The sequence below is a fragment of the Siniperca chuatsi genome, linkage group LG22, assembly GCF_020085105.1.
Source record: "Siniperca chuatsi isolate FFG_IHB_CAS linkage group LG22, ASM2008510v1, whole genome shotgun sequence".
In the NCBI taxonomy this organism is placed as follows: Eukaryota; Metazoa; Chordata; class Actinopteri; order Centrarchiformes; family Sinipercidae; genus Siniperca; species Siniperca chuatsi.
In genome coordinates this window covers 9111144-9131796 of record NC_058063.1, presented here as the reverse complement: position 1 = coordinate 9131796, position 20653 = coordinate 9111144, and the positions used below count along the sequence as shown (strand labels likewise).

At 41.2% G+C, this 20653-nt stretch overlaps 1 protein-coding gene across 1 annotated transcript; it reads left to right on the top strand.

The window, feature by feature from the left end:
• Positions 1-24: 24 nt before the first annotated feature.
• Positions 25-19907, top strand: LOC122870068 (transmembrane protein 151B). Its single transcript, XM_044183792.1, has 6 exons — positions 25-589; positions 8615-8953; positions 9870-10004; positions 10379-10518; positions 10634-10673; positions 11223-19907. Exons 1-6 carry the CDS (start codon positions 521-523, stop codon positions 12447-12449), a joined length of 1950 nt encoding a protein of 649 aa, XP_044039727.1. The 5' UTR covers positions 25-520; the 3' UTR covers positions 12450-19907.
• Positions 19908-20653: the final 746 nt, after the last annotated feature.

The window sequence follows — 20653 nt, the reverse complement described above, 5'->3', positions numbered from 1 at the left end:
CACGTTTCTCGTACAAATTAACACGCATGATATGCTTACGATGAGCGTCTTCCTTCATTTAGTGCATCTGCGGCTTGTGAAATCCTTGGCTCCGGTTGGCTCTCCTGCGTTGTCGGTCACGCGCTCACACGTGCACATACGCACACTCGTAGCTGAGCATCTCGAGAGGCAGAAGCCGCGGCAGCGGAAGCGGTTTGACAGGGAGGGCGACGGGCTTTGACTTTGGGGTGCTTAGTCACATTTTGCTTTGACCAGAGAGGCGAGGGATGGAGCGGGTAGAAGAGAAACACTGAGCGGGTCAGCGGGAGAAGATACAGGAAGAAGGCAGGGGGTACCGACATCCGGAGTAGATGATGCTTATTTGCCGCAGGCCCCGCCATCGTGAAATTGGATACCGACTTGCGGCGGATGGGGTGACCGAGCTTGCTGCTCCGCCGGGGAGGTCCCTGCCTTCGGACGTTACCGGGGTGGGAGCTGCCTGTGCCCGGTTCTAAGGAAGGAAGGAGTGGCAAGAGGGAAAATGCAGACGGAGGAGGAGACGGCCGCCGCAGAAGAGCCCATTTTGGAGGAAGGGTCAGGACGAGAGCAGGTAAGGAAGGGCATTTTCTATATTTGTTCTGTCTCCCTTTACGAGTAGCTACGCGGTTGTTTATGCGTAGATAGAAAGAGTCCAGTTGGTGTAAAGTTGCATATATTTTGCCCAAAACCACCTTATATTTTTATGTCATTGCTGGTCTTTCCCAAACAACCCGTTATTTCTACATCATGTACCACATACAGTAGACTATGTCGACTCCTCTTTCATTGACAAAAAATGTCTTTGCTGTTGTTGACGCCAAGAAGTCACGTTTTTCTCTTAAGCCCTTCAAGCCTTGTACAAGAGCAAGGACACGGAACAGGACCTTGGCTTTAATATGAATGGAGATGAGGCTAGGTAAACAGAGGGGAGGGAACTCTTAACTGCCTGTCTAGAAATAAAGCCACAGTATTGATGTGATACGCCTGACAACGCCGTATGATGTGTCACTCCTGGGAGAGATGGTTTAGCCTTTTCCAGTATAGTAGAGTATGTCCATTTACCAGCTGACACCACTGAAATAGACTTGAGGGTGACATCACACTTTAGCCACACACCCACCTTTCAGCCAATATTACTCTGACACATAATGTGCATGGTGAGAACACAGAATAACACCTGGAAGCAGTATGCTTATTTATTTTCACCAAACAGTGTTTTACAGAGGTTTACCATTTATAATAATACGATATAACCACTCAGCAGTGTGTTTTCTTTTATGCTTGGCAAACTTTTTAATAATATACCAACGTCCTTAGCAGATATCACTGTCCTTATACACACCTCCCCAACACTACATCTACTGTACCTCCTCTGAAGACCTTGTCAGTTTACCATTATAATGAAAGTCTTTAGTCAGGGAAATTGCATCTTGTTCACACTTACAGTATGAAGCCATGCATCTGACTCCCTGTTTGAAAGACAGTTTACCTTGCTGCCTCGATACCACACTCACACACACACACACACATCTTTAACATGTAACCTCTCCTCCTAAGCAGTTCACTACCTCCTCTTCTACTACTCCAATACTTTGGAAGCAGCATCATTTATTCAAACACGGCATCTTTATAATGACAACCCAAGAGAAAAAGAGTAGACTATGCATGACAAAACATTACGTAAGTCAGTTGCCAGGAAAAAATAACCATGGATAACTAAGGATGTGGCCACGCTGTATTCTCACCACCATTCCCAGCTGCACTACTTAACATGATGACGGTCTATACCCTTAGAGGAATGGCAGAGTTGTGTACGCATGTGGTGTACTGGTATATAAGGAAGGTACTATACTGCTAAGGAGGAAATTACCAATTTCTATAGCAGTGGAGTTAACTTGGTTAGAGTGAGCAGAAAGGTGGGATGTGTTGTGACATAAGTACCGGTGGCGATGGGTTGGTGTCACACATATTGGACAAGTGAGACAGAACTAGGTACTTGTTCTGTAGGCTAGAAACTTGGTCACGCGTTCACATCATTTAATGTAAGCTTCAGGGCTGCAACTAACTATTATTTTCAGTTTTTTATTCAGATTATCATTATTATTATTATTATTATTATTGTTGATTATTTGATGAATTTCTTGGCTAAGAAATGTCAGAAAATGGCCATCACAATTTCCTGAACCGCAAAAAGCTGCAAATCCTCACATTAGAAAATCTGGAACCAGCGAGTCAAAGGCATTTCATTCTGGCAGCCATTAATTCTCTGTCGATTCAAGGCATGAAACTCTTTTTCTTTAACTGACTAAGTGGGAAGAGGAGTTTTATATCTTAATTGTCCAACTACTAAAACATATAAGACTGGCCTAACCAAGAAATGGCAGTTAAATGACAGAATTAAGCCTTTGGCAATTGGCATAGGGTATTTTAAAGCCCTAGGCACATAATATGTAGTAACTAAGCCTGTTAAATGATGCCTCTCACTTAATTCCACCACTCTCCTCTGTCTTTATCCATGGCTGCAGTGCAGACAGTGCAACGCAACGTAATGCAATGAATTCAGTCTTCATCTGCTTTCTGCCTCCATTGCTCTCTCTCATCTTCCCCTCTTGGTCTCCTTCCTGTTTTAGATTTGCCTGTCGCAGAGTATATCTTCATCCTATCTCTCTCTCCTTGACTCTTCCTCGCTCAAACATTTGCATACTCATATCTCACTTAGCTTTATTCACTCTCTGGCCCACATGGGTATGCATGTATACTCATGCAATCGTGATCACAAATTAAGTAGAGCCGCATGATTAATATTAAAATTGCATTTTTGATTCATACGTACCTCCGTGCATTCTCACATGACAATGATTTTAACGTGTTTCCATTACCAGAGAGCGGTCTCTTGCTTCAAACCAAGTGATCCTAATTTCTTTACAAGTTTCATTAACAAATGACAAAACAGCGTTCCACCACATGACAAACAGTGCACAGGTAGGTGGAGGGAAAAAACAAAACTAATGCATGTGAGAAAGAGTCAGGAGTGACATGATATAAGTAAAATTTCAAAAGAATAACACGAATGAAAACTAATTTTAGAATCAAGAATTTACTTCTGGTGATGGAAGAGGAAATAAATATATCCAGCCCTTGTTCTGACAGAAATATTATGCCTGTACTGAAAAAAAGAGGCACCTTATGTTGTGTAGAAACTAATCATTTAAAGATTAAGGCTGGAGTAGTCCCATATTTTACATATTTGCAGCCTGAAGTTCTTCAGTAGGACGAAATGGGCCCGAATTAGGCTCTTTAATGGGATTTGTTGACAATAAGAAAAAATAGTATATTGCCAGACTTATCCTTTAAAGTAGATTGTGATAGTCAAAAGCATATACAGTGCTTTGCTAGTTATCTTTGCCATGGTTACAGCACCCCAGGGTAACACAAAATGCATGCAACTATGTACTGTATAACATTAGAACAAAATGTAATATGACAAAAATTCTAGCAGACCAACAATATGTAGAACAGCCATTAGGTTTACTAATAGAGAATATGTGTTTCCTGAGATAAATAAGAATGCAATTGCTAAACAGGAGAAGGTGATACAAGACATAGAACATTACAGAACAGGAGAATATGTCCAAATACACAATGTAAAATTAGCACTCACCAAGTTTTGCCTGTTTTAAATCTTTTTCCCTGCCGACTCTAATACACAAAGCAAAATAATGTCACTGTAAATATGTTACTCCTAGTACACAGGTTTAATTGGACAGCAGATATTTCACAAGTGCTGATATTCAGTGTAACAACACTTGGATGTTGCAATAAATATCACTCCGCTTCAGAATTAACTGTTGATTACATTAAATTTAAACTTTATTTCCACCTGCCACTAACACAATAGGAGATTGCACTTTTGCTACAATGTCAAATGGATACATCCCTGAAAGTAACATTTAATATCAGTATGAGATTTGGTTTATTTTCATACTTCTTAAATGTAGCTCCTTATTGCAGCTCTTAATATGCTCTTGCTTTTTTACTCGCTCTTATATTACAGTTTTTGTCATATGACTTAAATGAGATACGAAAAGTATGATAAGTAATCATACAGATGGACAGTAGAATAGTAGATTATGCTGCAGGAGTTGTTTGAGAGGTTTCTGTGGATGTTGTGGTACTTTATTCTACATGAAAACTTTTTGTCACCATTGGCATCTACTGTAACGTAACTGACATGAATTCAAGGTGACGTGTAGGCTGACTGCTGCGTTCAATAATATTTCATTTATAAATAGGTGACCTACACCTTCCCTGCTGATAATTGCTGTTAGTGGATAATTAGTCTCCATTGAACACACTCTAAAACAAATAATTTGTAACAGAGGAATAATGGCTTTAACACAGTGAGCGTATGATGACACATTTTATTTCCTAACACACCAAGTGCTAACGATTTAATTGTTGTTGCAGCATAGGTAGTAGAAACCCGACATCCTAAATAACTCTCTCCAATTGTGTTGAAATGACACATCATTTTAAACAGTGTGCTGCAGGCTTCAACAGCACTTTTTCCTCTCCTCTCTTCATTTGCCACCCACATGCTAGGATTGCTAATTATAGCTGCTCCAGTCACACCTAACCAGCTGAATCAGTATGAGCAGAAAGAGCAATACACGTATTCTATTAGACACCTTAATACAAGGAGGGATTTGAAAAAACATCTCTGCCCGTGCTCCAATGTAGAATTTTCTAATCGAATTTTTGGCTTATTAGAAAGTGTTTAGGGATGCTAAAATACTAGCTAACTAGTTATGGGAGATTCAAGTTTGACCTGTGCACACAAAAATACAAAGAGCCAGTAACTAAATATGTGGCAGAATTTCACAGTTACAGCACCATACTACAGCAAATGCTACAAGACCAGATTAAAGAACAAAGATTGAATTTAGAGGCATTTACTGGCTGAAGCAAATCCGATTAATGAAAAGCCCTGTCAATTGCAGTTTCAGTAGAGGCAGGAAATAACTACAGTACAGTATGCACAGGGTCTTCAAAATCCAAGCAATGCTCTGAAACGCTTCTTTAAAAACAAAAGTGTGTGATATGTGTCCAAAAAAACAGAACAAATGACCTGTGATTCATGTCAGCTATGTGGGCTCTTCTTCAGACAGCTGTCTCTAGTGACTGTGGATGCTAACGAATATATATAGAATAGATGAACAATATGTCAAAGTATCAGTATTTTCAGCCCAGCAACATTTTGTTACATAGTGATTTGTTTTATGCAAATTCAGGCACTGAATTGAAGTCATTAATGAAACATTAATGAAGAATTTGTCATGTAAGGACCACGCCTGTATCAGCCCTCTTCAAAAGAGCTCGCGAGAAGGGCGGTCCAAACTTTGAGAATGAAAAAAGAAAAGAAAGCTGACACCCTCCAGACTAGGCTATATAGATTTTTTTTTTTTTCATAATGATTTCAAGGAGAGTGAGCTTTGCCTTTGATCTGTTACAGCCTGACGCAAGAGCCAAGGCACTACAGAGGCAGCTGAAACAGAAAGAGGATCATGACAAAACCAAAAAGGTGCAGAGTTTTGCACCAGGAGCTGTTGTGTTCACCAGAAACTACTTATTCGGACCGAAGTGCATCCCCATTGGTCACTAGTTCATTAGCTCGGTTCCCCTGTATTACATTGTGGTCACACCTTAAAGAGGCATTGTGATCAGATCAAAGCTTGGCTGGCACACACTATTTCAGATACTGAGCTTGAGGTAGGCATGAGGCAGTCAAGAGCCATGACACTACTGGGGTAACCTGAACAAGAGGCGGTTTCTAATGATACACTACCACAAACCTCAGTTGTGGCCCCCTGTTAATGCTTCAGAACTCACCCAAGTTAAAATGTGTCAAGCCATTGTTTACTTTCTCACACATCTCTAATTGAGAATAATTAGGGATGCACAGATCCAATACGGCAGATTGTTATTGGCGCCAATACTGATCTTATTAAGCAGATTGGGTATTTCCATGACATGACAAATCCACAGTAGATACAGTTTCTTTGTCAATGCTGTTATAAGAATTCTGTGCTTTCGTTAATAATTACACTCATTCAGTCAGAGTGGGCAGCCAATTCAGTTTTATTTCAACAGCAAAAGTTCCATGACTTCCACACAGTGACGTATACAGATTTTAAATTTGGGAAAACGAGAGCACTGGTATCAGGGTATCTACCGATACCAAGAACCAATCTTGGTATTGGTAGATACCCTGAATTGAGGTATCGGGATGAAAAAAGTTGGACCAGTTCATCCCTAAGAATAATAATTACATGGGCAAAGGAGGTGTTGGTGGGAGCTTTTCTTATTTTCTGAGTTGAGTAGAGATTTAGTCTCTTGAACAAAACTAGTTTATGAGCACTGCTTCTAAACCAAGCTCATTTTGTTGCAAAGCCTGTAACTAGTCAACCCCCAGTTAATTTAAAAACAAAAGCATCTCCAGGCTCTGTCTCTCAGTGACAGAACATTTTAGCAGGTCTGGACTTTACCTGTGGGAAAGAGAACAGCTCATACTGACAAATACTGATTGGCATAAGTGCATCCAGGAATAATTTGACTCTGTCTTGTGGCTGATTTTCCTCTCACTGGGCACACTTGAGACTTGATGAAAATGTCAGCCAAGGCATTTTTTTTATTGCTAGAATATTCTCTTTTTTGGCAACATTTTTCTGCAGAAGGTAAGAGGAAAAGGACAGGAGAGAATTGCCAGGAAGACAAAATGAGATCGACAGAGAGGGAGGGCAGGAGAAAAACAAGGATAGATTCCGGCAGTGGAGTTCCCTGGAGAGAGGTGCAGTCTGTCGCTGCTGCCATCTCTTTAGTCCCCCCCCTCTCATTTTGCTTCCTTTCATACTTGCATTTATGAAAAGTTCATGACTGTTTCTCTGTCTCTCTCACGCTCCTCATCCCCCTCTCTCTCTCTACACTACACTTTTAGCGCAATCAATCCACTTAGAGACAGACTCTCAGAGAGGATGTAACAGAGGAGACATGGGGGTGAGGACGAAGGGGGAGGAGAGACTTAGGTTGGGATTGGAGAGTAAATGCTTAGGAGGTGGGAGGGAAGATTCAGGGAAGGAGAAAAAAGATTACATAAGGTAAAGAGGAAGTGGAGAGAAAAGGCAGACAGAAAGCAAACAGTATGATATTAAATTGGCACCAATGATCATTTTTAAAGTATCTAACCTATTTTTGGATCCCTAAGTGTACAGTTGTATGTTTATGGGGCTTTTGCAGAGAGATGATGGACTGGTGGCGTGTCTGTGCCCTTCACGTTGCCTTTCACTACTTGCCCTTGACGTATAGTAGTAAAAAAAATTGCGTGTGTTGCAGCCAGCCAAATATGCTAGTGGATAGCAAATTGTGGCTGCATTGAAGGAGAGAGATAAAGAGAAAGAGAGAAGGGGGTGGGGGGCTGTCCTGATGTGCTGACAGGACAAGCAGACTTGGCAGAGAGAAGGAGAGGACACTAGTGTCATCCCATCTTTTTTTTTGTCATCTGCTTTGTTGCTCTTTTGCCTTGACACATTCAGCACGGGACAGAGAATAACAACATGGAGAGGTGTGTTTAACTGTGTTTCCCTCTCTTTACCTGTGTATCTATGACATACAACATACATAATAAACAGGCTTTTTTTTCTTTTGGCACAACCCATCTATCTCTCCCTGCTCTCTATCCTTCCCTCCCTCCCTCATTCACACACACATTGAAAAAGCAGTGATACGCTCCTGATGTTGGAGTGGAGTCAATTAGCTGGAGAACAGTCTAGAAGCATCATTCTCATCTAAATTATTCACATACTCTCCGCTGTCTGCTTTGCAATTCTGAGAACATGCATGCTGGCATGTGCGTGGATAGAGAGCGAGATGACGAGAGAGAAGAGGGGCACATTAGACCTTCTGTGTCTGTGTATCTAATGCATGTGTGTGTGTGTGTGTGTTTGAGTGCACTGTAATATGATGTCTTCACAGTGCAAGTTAGGCTGTGTCAAAGTGTGCTCTTAGAGAGAGAGAGGCATAAACAGTGTGTGTGCCTAATATGCAGCACTTATCCTGTGATGGGTAAGGGGTGGTGTAATGCATTCCTTTGGTCAAGACCTCAGCTTACACATTTGCTCTGGAATACGGCGCTGTTTACTAAACAGGAAGATTATGATTATTAAAAACTCACTGGGGGGTCACCAGGTGCACAAAATCTGTGACAAACACTTTCCATTACCACCATAGCTGCACTGTGAAGCATACTTTATTATTTATTATAATCTTGACTGTCAACATGAGAACTTAGAAGTGTGTCTAAACGACTGGCTCAGCTCAGACTGGTTTCTCCAAATCTGTGGCTGTTTAGTTAACAGCTTGCCATACATATCAGACATCTCTTACAGCCTTAGGATAGGATAGGATTACGTTAAAAGGTAAGGACTTACTGTAGTAATCATGGCATTAAGTGTCTGAAATGTGAGGTCGAAATTGGTGTAGCAGAGACCCTGACTTTTAGTAGTAGTCTTCCCTTCACCTACTCTGCTCTCTCTCCCCACAGCAACGGCCAGTCCAACAGTCTCTGGCCTCCTCTCTGTGTCGGGAGTCCCATTGGAAGTGCCTCCTCCTGACCCTGCTCATGTACGGCTGCTTTGCCACGCTCGCTTGGTGCGCTCTCTGTCGCATACCCGTACTGGGCTCCTCCTCCATACCTCTTGGTGCTGACGACGATGCCACCTCGGCGGCCTACTATAATGACATCCTGCACTTGGAGAGTCCGTGCTCTAGCGGTTACGTCTACATCCCCCTGGCCTTCCTGGCAATGCTGTATGTGGTTTACTTGGTGGAGTGTTGGCACTGCTTCTCCAAGACGGCAATGTTGGCTCATGCTGAATTCCAAGTATGTGTGAAAACCAGGTTTAGCACTGAATTTACCATTCAGCAAGGGGGTCTAACTGCAGTCTTCTGCTGCAATAGGAGTCTAGCAATAGGTCTATGACCTTGAGCTACACAGCAGAATCCGTTTACTCATTGATGCCTTGTTCAGAATGGCAGTGTCAGAAAAATGTCTAAGATAAAGAGGTTAAATAAATAAAATGATGCTATAGTAAATGTCTGCACAGACAGTTGCAGTTCAGGAAAAAATACGGGATAATTAGCACCCTTTACAGTCCTAAGTTTCATGCAGTTTTAGTCCGAAATTTTATGAGGAGAGAACACTGTTTTACTCTCAATTTCCTATTTGAGTGTGGGGAAAAATAATACTTGCCCACTCATATGGAAATGAGCTAACCTGGGGGCATCAGTCTATGTTTTGTCTATTCTGGTCTGCTCTGTCTGTTATCTGGAATTCCAGGAGCATATTGCTCCAAAAGAACTGTGCTTACTGTTCATCTTAGCTATCTGCCACAACCAGTGTTAGTCCAGACTGTCAGGGGACACATATCCTATGATTAAGACAGCTCTGAATAAAGAATTAAAAACAACAACAAAACAAATCATAACACCATAAACTAACCTTGACAGGGCCTGGCTTGCACCAGATTGCACAGACATAACTATGCTGTAAATGCTTGCAAACAATAGGAACTTAATTGTTTGTTTCTGCTTGTACCACCATTGCAACAACTGCTCAGGCAATGTTACATCTTTATATTTTAGTGTATCCACATTTTTAACAGGTTTGTTTAGACAGATAACTTTACAAAAATGACTACAGAATACGTTTTTCAAATAATCAAAGACAGCTATAGAAAGTCACATTTAAATGTGACATTAATTAATTGATTTGATTATTCCTTCATTCTTTGACACAGGAAGTGTATGAGCGTGTGCAGAGACTTCAGCAGGCCACACCCTGCATTTGGTGGAAGGCCATCAGCTATCACTACGTGAGGAGGACCAGACAGGTGACAAGATACCGCAACGGAGATGCATATACGACCACACAGGTGAGGGAGAACTCTTCTTACCACACATGTTAACGCTTTCTCTCACGTTCACTGATTTCTTTTTATTTTGTTAATAGCTACACTGTAACACATAAGTTGTAATTTTGTAAACTTTTAAAATAACTGCTATGCAAATCTTAATTTCTCCTATAGCGAAATATTGCGGGGCTGTGTGCTAACAGCTGTGTGCAGTAAGAAAAATATTCTATTTAGTAACCATGCTATATTGATGCTGAACACATATATGAAGGTTAAAATGTCTTCACATTAACTTGATTCTTCCTTTCTCAAACTTCCCATCTGCTCTCCTTCCTCCTCTCCCATTTCCCCTCCATTAAACTCCTCCATCTATGCCCTGCTCCTTCCTTCCTCAGGTCTACCATGAGCGGGTAAACACTCATGCCTCCAGTTCAGAGTTTGACTACGCCCGCTATGGTGTCAAAGACGTATCAAAGAAGCTGCTGGACCTGCAACTGCACCCTGCTGTTCGCCTCCGTTTCACCAAGTGTTTCAGGTTAGACACCCACCACTAACCACAGCTGGTCAAAAGACATGGTGGGGAAGTTGATCTTAAGACTGTTATTTTGGGGGGGGTAAAGGAGTTATTAACTATTTTTTCTGCTCTTTAGCTTTTCCAGTGCACGGGCTGAAGCTGCCTACCTCACCCAGGTAAGATGTGGTAAAAAAAACAAAACAAACAACAACATATTTAATATAGTTAATTTTATTCTATTCTTTCGAGGGCTGCAAGCCTGCAACTAATGATTTTTTTGTTTATTCTATCAAAGTAAAAAAATAATGCCTAACCCAAGTTTCCAGAGCACAAGGTGTTATCTTCCGATTGATCGTTCACAAATCCCCACCCCCGTTAGTTACATCTGCTATGCCTGTCAAGCTTTCCAGTCACTGCACTTACGCAGTTTACAATGATAATGATTGCTGATTTATCACTCAAATTTCATGGAAAAAAAGAAACGGCATTGTTCTCGCTGTCAAGGTCGGGCTTCCACACTGTTGGGAAATACAAAACTCTGGACGTGCTAGTTGTGAATGGCACTTATTTTTTTATTTTATTTTTTTTACACAAACTGTGACCTCACAGACTGATGTAGTTAGATAAACATATGCTCCTTGGCCTCGGAAATAACGCTCTGTCGATTGTTTCGGTGCAAATTCTTACATAGCTAATGCGTTCTATTCTCTTACTGTTATTCCAAGCGAGCACGCTTCTTCGGGGAGAACGAGGGGCTTGATGACTACATGGAGGCCAGGGAGGGAATGCACCTGAAGAACGTGGATTTCCGTGAACACATCCTGGCGTTCCCAGATCCTGCTCACCAGCCGTGGTTTTCTAGGCACAGGGTGTTCTGGCTGGCTTCCGCTTTCCTCTTGTCATGGCCCCTGCGGGTTGTGTCAGAATATCGCACAGCATATGTCCACTACCATGTGGAGAAGCTGTTCGGGGAGGAAGAGGATAGTGGCGGAGGAGGTGGTGGAGGGGGAAGAGGGGATGGGGTTGAAGGAGGGACTGAGAATGGAATCCACCCAGGAGGGATTGGAATTGGTCTAAATGGGACAAGTTACAGAGCCATCTCTCGGGTCAACACGGTGGACATGACAGAACTGGAGTGGCACATCCGCTGTAACCAACAGATGGTCCCGAGCTACTCTGAAGCTCTCCTTATGGACATGGACACAAGTGGGGGGACAAACCCTACCGCCTCTACGCCCATCTCTGGGCCTCCATCCACCACCCCCAGCCAGGGGACCAACCCTCCTCCTCTAGCTCTGCCTGTGGTGTTCAACTCGGCTTACCTCCTCCAGAGCTGCCCGCGATGCCGGAGGACCACGTCGAGTTCCAGTCTTCCCTCCAGGCTAAGGGCCCCGATGGGAACCACAGCCCTCCTGAACGCTACCGTGGCAGGGATCCGAGGAGTAGGGCAGGGAGGTGGGGGTATAGGAGGAAGGTTGGTACTCAGTCGGAGCGGATTCTCTCTAGGGAGACTTGGAGGAGGGCGCCAGAGCAGCCTGTTTCATTCGAGAAGCATGGGAGGAGGGCTGGGAGGAAGTAGGGAAGATGGAGGAGGAGGTGGGGGAGGAGGGGGAAGTGGTGGTGGTGGAGGAGGAGGAGGAGGCGGAGGATTCCTTGGGTTAGGTTCAAGACAGGACAACGAGGAGACCAGAGGAGTGCTAGAAGGAGAAGGGGATGACGATGAGGAAGAGGAGCAGCAGCAGCAGGAGGAGGAGGTGAGGAGAAGTGAAGACAGGGGAAGAGGAGGCAGAGAGAGGGATGAAGAAGCAGAGCAAGAGAGTGGAGGGGGAAGCGAGGGCAGGGAGGGTGAAGGGGGAGGGAGGGAACGTCCTCCATCCTACCAGGACGCATTCTTTTTTCCTGTCCTCATTATACATGGAGAGGAGAGCTGCCATGCTGGTGACGACATGTGACGATCCAAAAAAAAAACACACGAAGAGCAAGAAAATATGGGCAGAGGCTGAAGGAGATGAAAGAACTGAACAAAAAGAAAAGATGGATCAGAGAAGAAGTGGATGAGGGAAAATGAGAGACCTGAAGAATGATTGAAATGAGAACAGAATGAGGTTGAAAGAAAAGAGTTGGTTGGCATTATACCAACCACAGAGAGAGAAGGATTCAGTCAGAACAAAGCATAAGAGGTAAGAACAGCTGTGTGACAGACAGAATTACCAAGGAAAGAGGGAGAGCTGGCGGACAGATGCACTGCATACTGTAAAGAGGCAGGAAAGAGATGAGAACTGATAGGGAGTGCAGCAACAAGATAATATGGAGTCTGAGAATATGAGTGAAGGCAAGATAATCCTTGCAATCACTTTGCTACTCAGAGATTGTGAGAGAGACGGGGACAGATCGGATACGGAAAGACTAAAAACTTAGGAATGTCTATTTCCAGATATATCTATGCAAGAACAGGAGTGGGAGGAGTAACAAGTGTAAAGATAGCAGATTGGAGAGCAGTGGAGAGACTCCAAACCAGCTGAGTGGTAGTGGGTATTTTTTTTCAAAAGAAACAGAAGTGGTGGAATTGCAAAAGGGCATTTTGAAGGCTTGAAGCCTCGGTTTTGCTAAAATCAAAATACATAGAGGCGGACTAAAGATATGGCTCATTTAAAGAATGAAATGCAGAAAGAGGAAAGAATTCCTAAATATTTCATTTGAGGGAGGAAACAGATGAGATCACAAAGAATTACAAAATACAATGCAGAGAAGTAGAGAGAGAAACAATGACATGCTTTTGGTAAGGTAAAATGTAAAACAAAAAAGGGAGGTGGGGGGCAAGACAGGAGAGTAGAAAATCCAGTACTGGACTATTGGAGTGTAGCACAGCAACATTAGACAAAGAGAAGAAGTAGATTACAAAATGGACACAATACTGACAATTCATGCAGATTCTTAAAAGACACAAAACCAAATTATCAAAAAGATCAACTCAAGGGGAGGAGAGAAAAAAGATGCAGGACAAAACACCCTCTGAGCAGCAATCCTGACCTTGAATCTAATCAGGAAATCCAAATAATATTCTAATAGTTCCCCAAGCAACTTTTTTAAACAGGTCCCTATGTCAAATTAGGTCTTTCTCAGGTCTTTTAAGATTTCCTTTACAACTTCACACAGCATCTGGCTAGCAACCGTAAGACTAAAAGAGGAGAACCATTGATTTCCTCCCTGTCTCGTCATGCTGTCTTACTCCTCACTTCACCATTAGCTTCCCCACCACTCTATATCCATTACTGATATGGAGCTGATAGAAAAAACTCCATAAAAATAGGGAGCGATTGCTTCCTCTACTCAGCTCTACCCTGCTCCTTTTTTCTCATGCGCCTATCTTCTCTCCTCCCTCCATTTTGTCACCTCTTCGGCACTCCTTCCTTCCTCGCCCCTCTCTGCACAGAAAACCATAAGTCACAAGTGCACCGGTGTAATTCTAAACACATCTGTTGCTTTTTATAAACACGACTAGTTAGAATACAACATGTGCTAATTGCAAAAAAAGATGTTGCACCTAAGTGAAGTGAGAGGGTGTTGTACCAAAATAGATTCACTGCATCCATCATTCACTTCCCCTCCTCTTTTCCTCTGCCACCCTCTCTCTTCTGCTCCTCCCTTTCCTCTTTTTAAAGTGGTGGTTATGTGATACACCTCTCTCTGCTCCTGGAAATGCTGAGATCAGATTTCATCTCAGCTCACTCACATCTCCTCTGGGCGGAGATTTCTCCTCTAGGATCAGATTTTATAAACCAGATATTTCCCACTTCTTAAATTCGCTATTTTGTGCCTGTATATTTTCAAAGAAACAGAATGAGATTTGAACAAATTGATCATTGAATTTACCCAATGCGAGGAGCAAAAGATGTAGACAAAATTGGCCTTTAAAGATTTTGAAAAGTTGCTAACACAGAGTGTGATTGTCACACACAGTAAGAGTAAAATGTTGGCTAAAGTAAAATGGCTAATTCCCACCAGTTATGCCTGTGTAGATGTGCTCTAGTGTTAAACATTTGTACCCAAAGATAGGCTCGTGCAATATGAAGAAAAAAATTACAATAGCCAGTTAACCTTCCTCCAGTATAATATACTATATATCACAATACTGTATGTGTTTAAGCATGAAAAATCTCCCTTTATCTCATTTATGTCCATAATATTGGACTGCATGGGAAGTAAAACTTGAGCTATCAAGCTCAGCTGGCATTCTCATAATAAAAAAAAAAAAACATCTGATGAGAATTTACACTATTAAAATAAAACCAACATTATGATCACAATGATCAATAATGCCCAGCCCTGTGATAGAATACGTTTGGCCAGATTTTGCAACGCTGCTACCTCCTCCTCTTGAAGAATCACCTGCAAATAAGTAACAATGCTCTCTGAAACATTGCCTCACTATAAAATGTGTAAAATTTCGCTGGCGTAGAGATGCATGTAACTTAATAATAGCTAGTGAGCAGGAGCTACTAATAGCTATGTAGCAAGTATGTCTGCCATTGCCAAAAAGCAGTGATCCATGATCAATCTACACAAATTTAGATATTTTAGACACATGTAGACAAGGGCACAGACAAGAATCCACAGGGATTAACTCTCTGTCCTACTTCCTGAGTTAGTATGTTTTAATGGAAAATCAGTCCAAGGAGAGGCAATTGGCACAGACAACACAACCATCAGTGCTTTGATGCATATATTTTACAAAGCACACTAAACCTGCTACAACAGCAAGAAGCAGTTAGAGTAGTTAGATGAACATTTCTTAATCTTCCCTGCATAGTGCCCTTCAAAGGTCACTTCAGCCACTTTGTGATGTTGGAAGGGTCTCCGTCGTTCTCTATCTGCTTACTTTGGACATGATACTGCAAAGCACACTGAAAGAGTGAGAGAAATCTCTTACATGAGGAGTTTCCTGAAAATAGAGCAAAAACGATGCTTAATCATTTCATAAATGATAGAGATGATGGACATGTTAATGAGCATATGCACAGGCACACAAATATGGATACCGTAACAACAAACATCCAACCTGGATTCAGCAGAGACAGCAGGGAATGTTCTGTCAATGAAACTTTCTGGAAAGATAAAGTAGAGCATGAGTGCTGACCTGGTTTGGTGTACGGGACACATGCACACACACACACACACACACACACACACACACACGTGCGCCCTGACACACATTTACACTAGGGTTGCAGCGGTATACTGCTTTCACAGTATACCATGGTATGAAAATTGACGCTTATCGTACCATGTACATTTGCTTATCTACGGTTTTGAAGAGGAAAAAAAAAGCAACCAGACGGAGAATCTCACCTGCACGTGCACATCTATTTATTTTGAAAAGGGAGACTTTTTACACATACTTCCGTTAGAAAAAGGTTTCAAGTTTTGTCAGGACATAATATTTTATGAAATTATAATAAAGCGTTTGTTCAACCAGAAAAAAACCTTCTGTTTTCATTGTAACTGATAATAATAATTGTGTGATACCGTGATATTTTCTGAGACGGTTATCGTACCGTGAAATCTCATACCGTTGCAACTCTAATTCACATACACTGATTCTGGCTCACGGATCTTCTGTAGCTTTGGGGGACATCAAGGTGAACTGGGCACGAGGAAACTAATGGACGAAGTAATTAATGGAAGAAAACTGACAGAGAAAATAAACAGCAACAAGGACAAGTGTTTCTGTTTGACTGGAGAACTGGAAAATGACAAAGACTTGCCTAAGCATCCACTGGAAGGAAGAATGGGTGAAAATGTGAGATTAAAAGACAATTATTTTTACAGCTATTTATCATTATCTCAGTCTATTGACTTGTGGATCAAATTGTCTTCTGTGTTCATTTGATTTAATTGCAAGATGTTGCTTTCACTAATTCCCAATCACTCAATTTTGTTTAATTGTAATAACATGACTTGGAAGGTTCTGTCCAGTATGTATTTTGGATCATATAGCCAGTTAGCCACCTCAGTTTGAAATCACAAGAAGTGAGCTCCAATTTACAATCTGATTGCTTTTACATTTCTATCTAAATACTTGGCCACCAAACGTGACAAAGCAAGAAAATACAATTCAGTCTGTAATTTGCTACTTTTATATCATCTGCATACTTGAGTAGACATTATTTTGGGTTGTTTAAGTGATGTCTAAAATCCAAATGCCTTTGTAAGCTTCAGAAATGTCTCATGTCTTAGCTGATTTTTTATTTTTGTAAAACAGACAATGCTCTTGGCTTCCCAATGAGCTTGGGTCGGTGAGCCTCCGGTTCTGAACTATGTAGGGTTCTTGGACCCAGTTACTTGCTCGCAAGTCTAGTTTATTTATTTATTTTAAAGTGTATTTCTCTCATGTGTGTTGTGACAGGATATTTATACGGTGTTTTATTATCTCAGAGTGTGTCAAAAGTTTGTCCTCAGCCGCTTCCGGTGTGCCAAGAGAACTTTGTGCCCATGATGTCTTACACAAATACACACACTCATGTGCGCTTGCATGTTTAGTCACAGCAGTAAAGCAGCCATTATAACAGCTTATTTTAGAGTGACATTAATCCCATATCTATAATAGCCCCACACATGCAGAGTCTTAACACAAACATACACACACTGAAAGCATGGAACTGTCCTGCTATGTTGCCTTTGTGCCTGACGTTGCCAACTTTTTTGCTCAGGATTTCAGTTAATGCTGCATTCCTGTGTCAGCACAAGCTCTCTTTCGCACATAAACACCCATTAACATGCCAAAGCAACCCCAAAAAAAAGCAGCACATAGAAAATGCCTGTGCTTACACACATGCACATAGACATTAGCAGCTGGTACAGGTGGCTGCACCAAGTCCACACAAAGTGCAGTAGTGTAGTCTGTGCTGGTGGACTGTGCTACAGCACCAAACATTTACATGAGGTGACAAAAGGGTGGATTTACTCAGGAGCAAAAATAAAAGATACCTAAAGTGATCTTTATCTGCAGTCTTGTTTGTTACAATTTTTTGTTATTTATTTTGTACATTTACTGAATGGCTGAGGTGCAGCTCCTGTGTAAATCCGCCCAGAATGTGTCATTGTGGTATGTTTGGTTTAACCCGGCAAGCTGGGTTTTTGTCCACTAGATGGCAGCAAAGCCTTATATATTGTGACAATGCAGCGTTGTGTGGTACTGCATTTAGAGGGTGAACCAACAGTGAATCAGAGTAGAAAACAGCTGCTGTCCTGCTCTCTGTGGGTTGAGACTTAAGCGTGTTCCACATCTGCACATATCCCGGTCAGTGATGTCAAACCAGGTCATTTGTCTTTGGCAGCTGATAAAAAGCCCTTGCTATGACATTGCTGATAGAGGTCTGGGTTAAGTTTAAGTTTAAGTTTAAACCTGCAGAGATCAGTGCAGTCCTATGTGATTGTGCATTTATCTTCTAAGCCTCCACTGATTTTATTATTTTTCTTTAACTGTGACTGAATGTGTTGCGAAGCAATGTTGCCCATATCCTTGCTTTGCTTGACTTGTATGTGTTGCTAAGCAGCTTTCTAACTTATAACCACAAGCAATGGGAGCTTCAGTCATTAAAATGGCAGCACTGTTAGATAAAGGCAATGTGCATTTTGTGACTGAGCCTCCACTTCCACTGCGTAACTCATTGTCTGGCTGTGTTGCTCTATATGACACAAACTACAAATAAAATGACGAAGGAGGAAGGCGGTTTGGTTTGTGATCAACATTTTGAAAAGACCACTCTAAAACACACATCTGTTTTCTTGTGCCCAGAATTAGCCCACATATGGTTTCTTTGTTTTGCGTGAGCACAAACTTTTGGTCGTTTTCCACCTTTTTATCAACATCATCACTTGATTATCTTATAAACTGCTCTAGCAATTATGACCGATGTATTGTTGTCAATACTGTTACTGTTTTACAGTTGAGTAGTCATACCAAGTTTGTCAAACACTGTAAAAAAACATGTTTAGAATTGGTTTGACTTGAAATCACATGAATTCCAGCTGCATTTTCAGTTTTTTTATTTTCAGAAACACTTGGTTAGTCTAATGTGGATACTACAAGCTATCAGGTTAACAAATAGAAATTTGTAATCATTGACTGTGTTTCACACACAGTTATTGTACCACTATTGACATTGGACTATCCAAATAAAGCCAAATTGCAGTTTCCAAAGACCATACTTAATTTAGTAAAAACTGACCATAAACAGATTTCAGGGTATTCTTTTGACCTCTGACCTCAGACACTTGAATGTGAATTTGTGTGCGTTGATAAGTCTCCCTCAGAACTAAAAACAGCAGGCATGATCACTGTCTGTTATTATCCACAGGCACTTTTGTGCTGCTCTTTTAATAATGAATAATAGCTGTTTTCCATTGTGCAAAAACTGTATTGTACCTGTACTGAGCCTTGTATATGCGTGATACAGTGTCACCCACACTTTGTTTTTGCACTGGAATATCCTCAATGCAACAACATGTCACCACCTTTAGGCAGTGGTCTATTGTCCTGAACTGGACACAATAGACAGAAAACAGCACCAAAATGATGACTGTATGTAAAAACTCAAAATTATATATGACTGTCAGTAGAAACTCCTCTATGTTTAAGGCAATACATTAGTGTCAGCATAATTAGCCTACAGATATTCAGTGTCTGGGTCAAGGCTAATTTTATGATCAGGGTCAGATTATAGTTGGGGTCGATCTAAAAAAGGTGGTCATGATTAGGGTTAGAGATGCAGTAGCTGATCAAGTAGCACCTTGCTTAAATATGTTGTGTCACCTGATACTTTGAGTAACATCATTGGACAATAAAACTATAAAAAGCTACATACATGTAAACTTCTGACTTAGCTGCTCAATGCAGAAAGAGCCCCTGCTCTCTCAGTTCCCACCTCAGACGAGATGTCACATGACTTTTCAGGATAATCTTTTCCTTTCTTGCAAAAATATTTAATGCTGCTGGATTACCTGTGAGCTGTCGAACAAATGAATTGTTAACCACAATGTAGTTGTTATGTACATGCAGCCTCTATGGAGTTAAAACAATAATGTCACATACAATGCATTATTGTCTTGCACAGTGATGTGTAAAGCCTGGTATGGGCTTTCTGTTCAAGCACCGTCAAGCAAAATGTCCTCAGTATTTAAGCTAATTAATATGTAACTGATAATGAGATTGTCACTATCACACCAGATTATAGCTGTTGTCACTGGCCTGTTTAAGATAATGTAATTATTTCATTTGAGTGGATGATGACAGTGAAGGTAATGGAGCTGGTGGCAATAACACTGTTAACCGATGCGATCCTGGCGATGATGATGACAATTAATTATCATGGAAGATACAAATAAAAGTCAATCTGCTTGGTATACCAGGGTTTGGTCTTGTGGGATTTTTAACCCAATGACATCTTTACAATTTTAAAGATATTATTGGGTATGAATATATTATAGAATTCTTCCAATAAATGTTCTTTTTTTGTTTATCTGACCTCTCCAGCTCTTCTCAGAATGTTGTTAACCGTTTAATTTGTTGCTTGCTGAAGCAGTTTGTGTTTGCTAACATTTTTAGAAAACAGGATATGTATGAAAGAGCTTGATTACAGAAGAAGATTATTGGATATATTTGGTCTTTCCGTTACTTCCAGACTGCCTTAAAGGGGCACTCCACCTAGTTTACACATCAGATCATTTACTCGTCATGCGGAGAAATACTCAGCTCATGGAAACAGTTGTATAATGTCTTCTTTGGCTCCGGAGGGACCCCTCCAAAGAGTGAAAAGAATGACCCTTGTGATATTACCTCGGCTTGGACTTGGGCATTTACTAGGCAGGCTTATTTAGCAATTCCGTTTTTGTGTGCATGCAAAATAACAAAGTGAAATTGGTAAGCGATTATGCCTACATTACATTTATTTAGCTGACGCTTTTATTCAAAGCAAATTACAATTAACGCATTTCAACCATGTGGATACAATCCAAAAATTGCAGGAATCATACAAGTACATCAACTTCATCAAATATGCCGAACTGCTTCAAGTGCTACGTTTAGAAACAATAAGAGATAGATGAAGCTTTTTTTTATGGGCTGAGGTGCAGTCTGAACAGATGAGTTTTCAGT

Coding starts and splice junctions, on each gene's coding strand:
- LOC122870068 (XM_044183792.1), top strand. CDS start 521: ATGCAGACGGAGGAGGAGACGGCCGCCGCAGAAGAGCCCATTTTGGAG. Junction 590..8,614: donor AAGGGTCAGGACGAGAGCAG/GTAAGGAAGGGC, acceptor CTCTCCCCACAG/CAACGGCCAGTCCAACAGTC. Junction 8,954..9,869: donor TGGCTCATGCTGAATTCCAA/GTATGTGTGAAA, acceptor TCTTTGACACAG/GAAGTGTATGAGCGTGTGCA.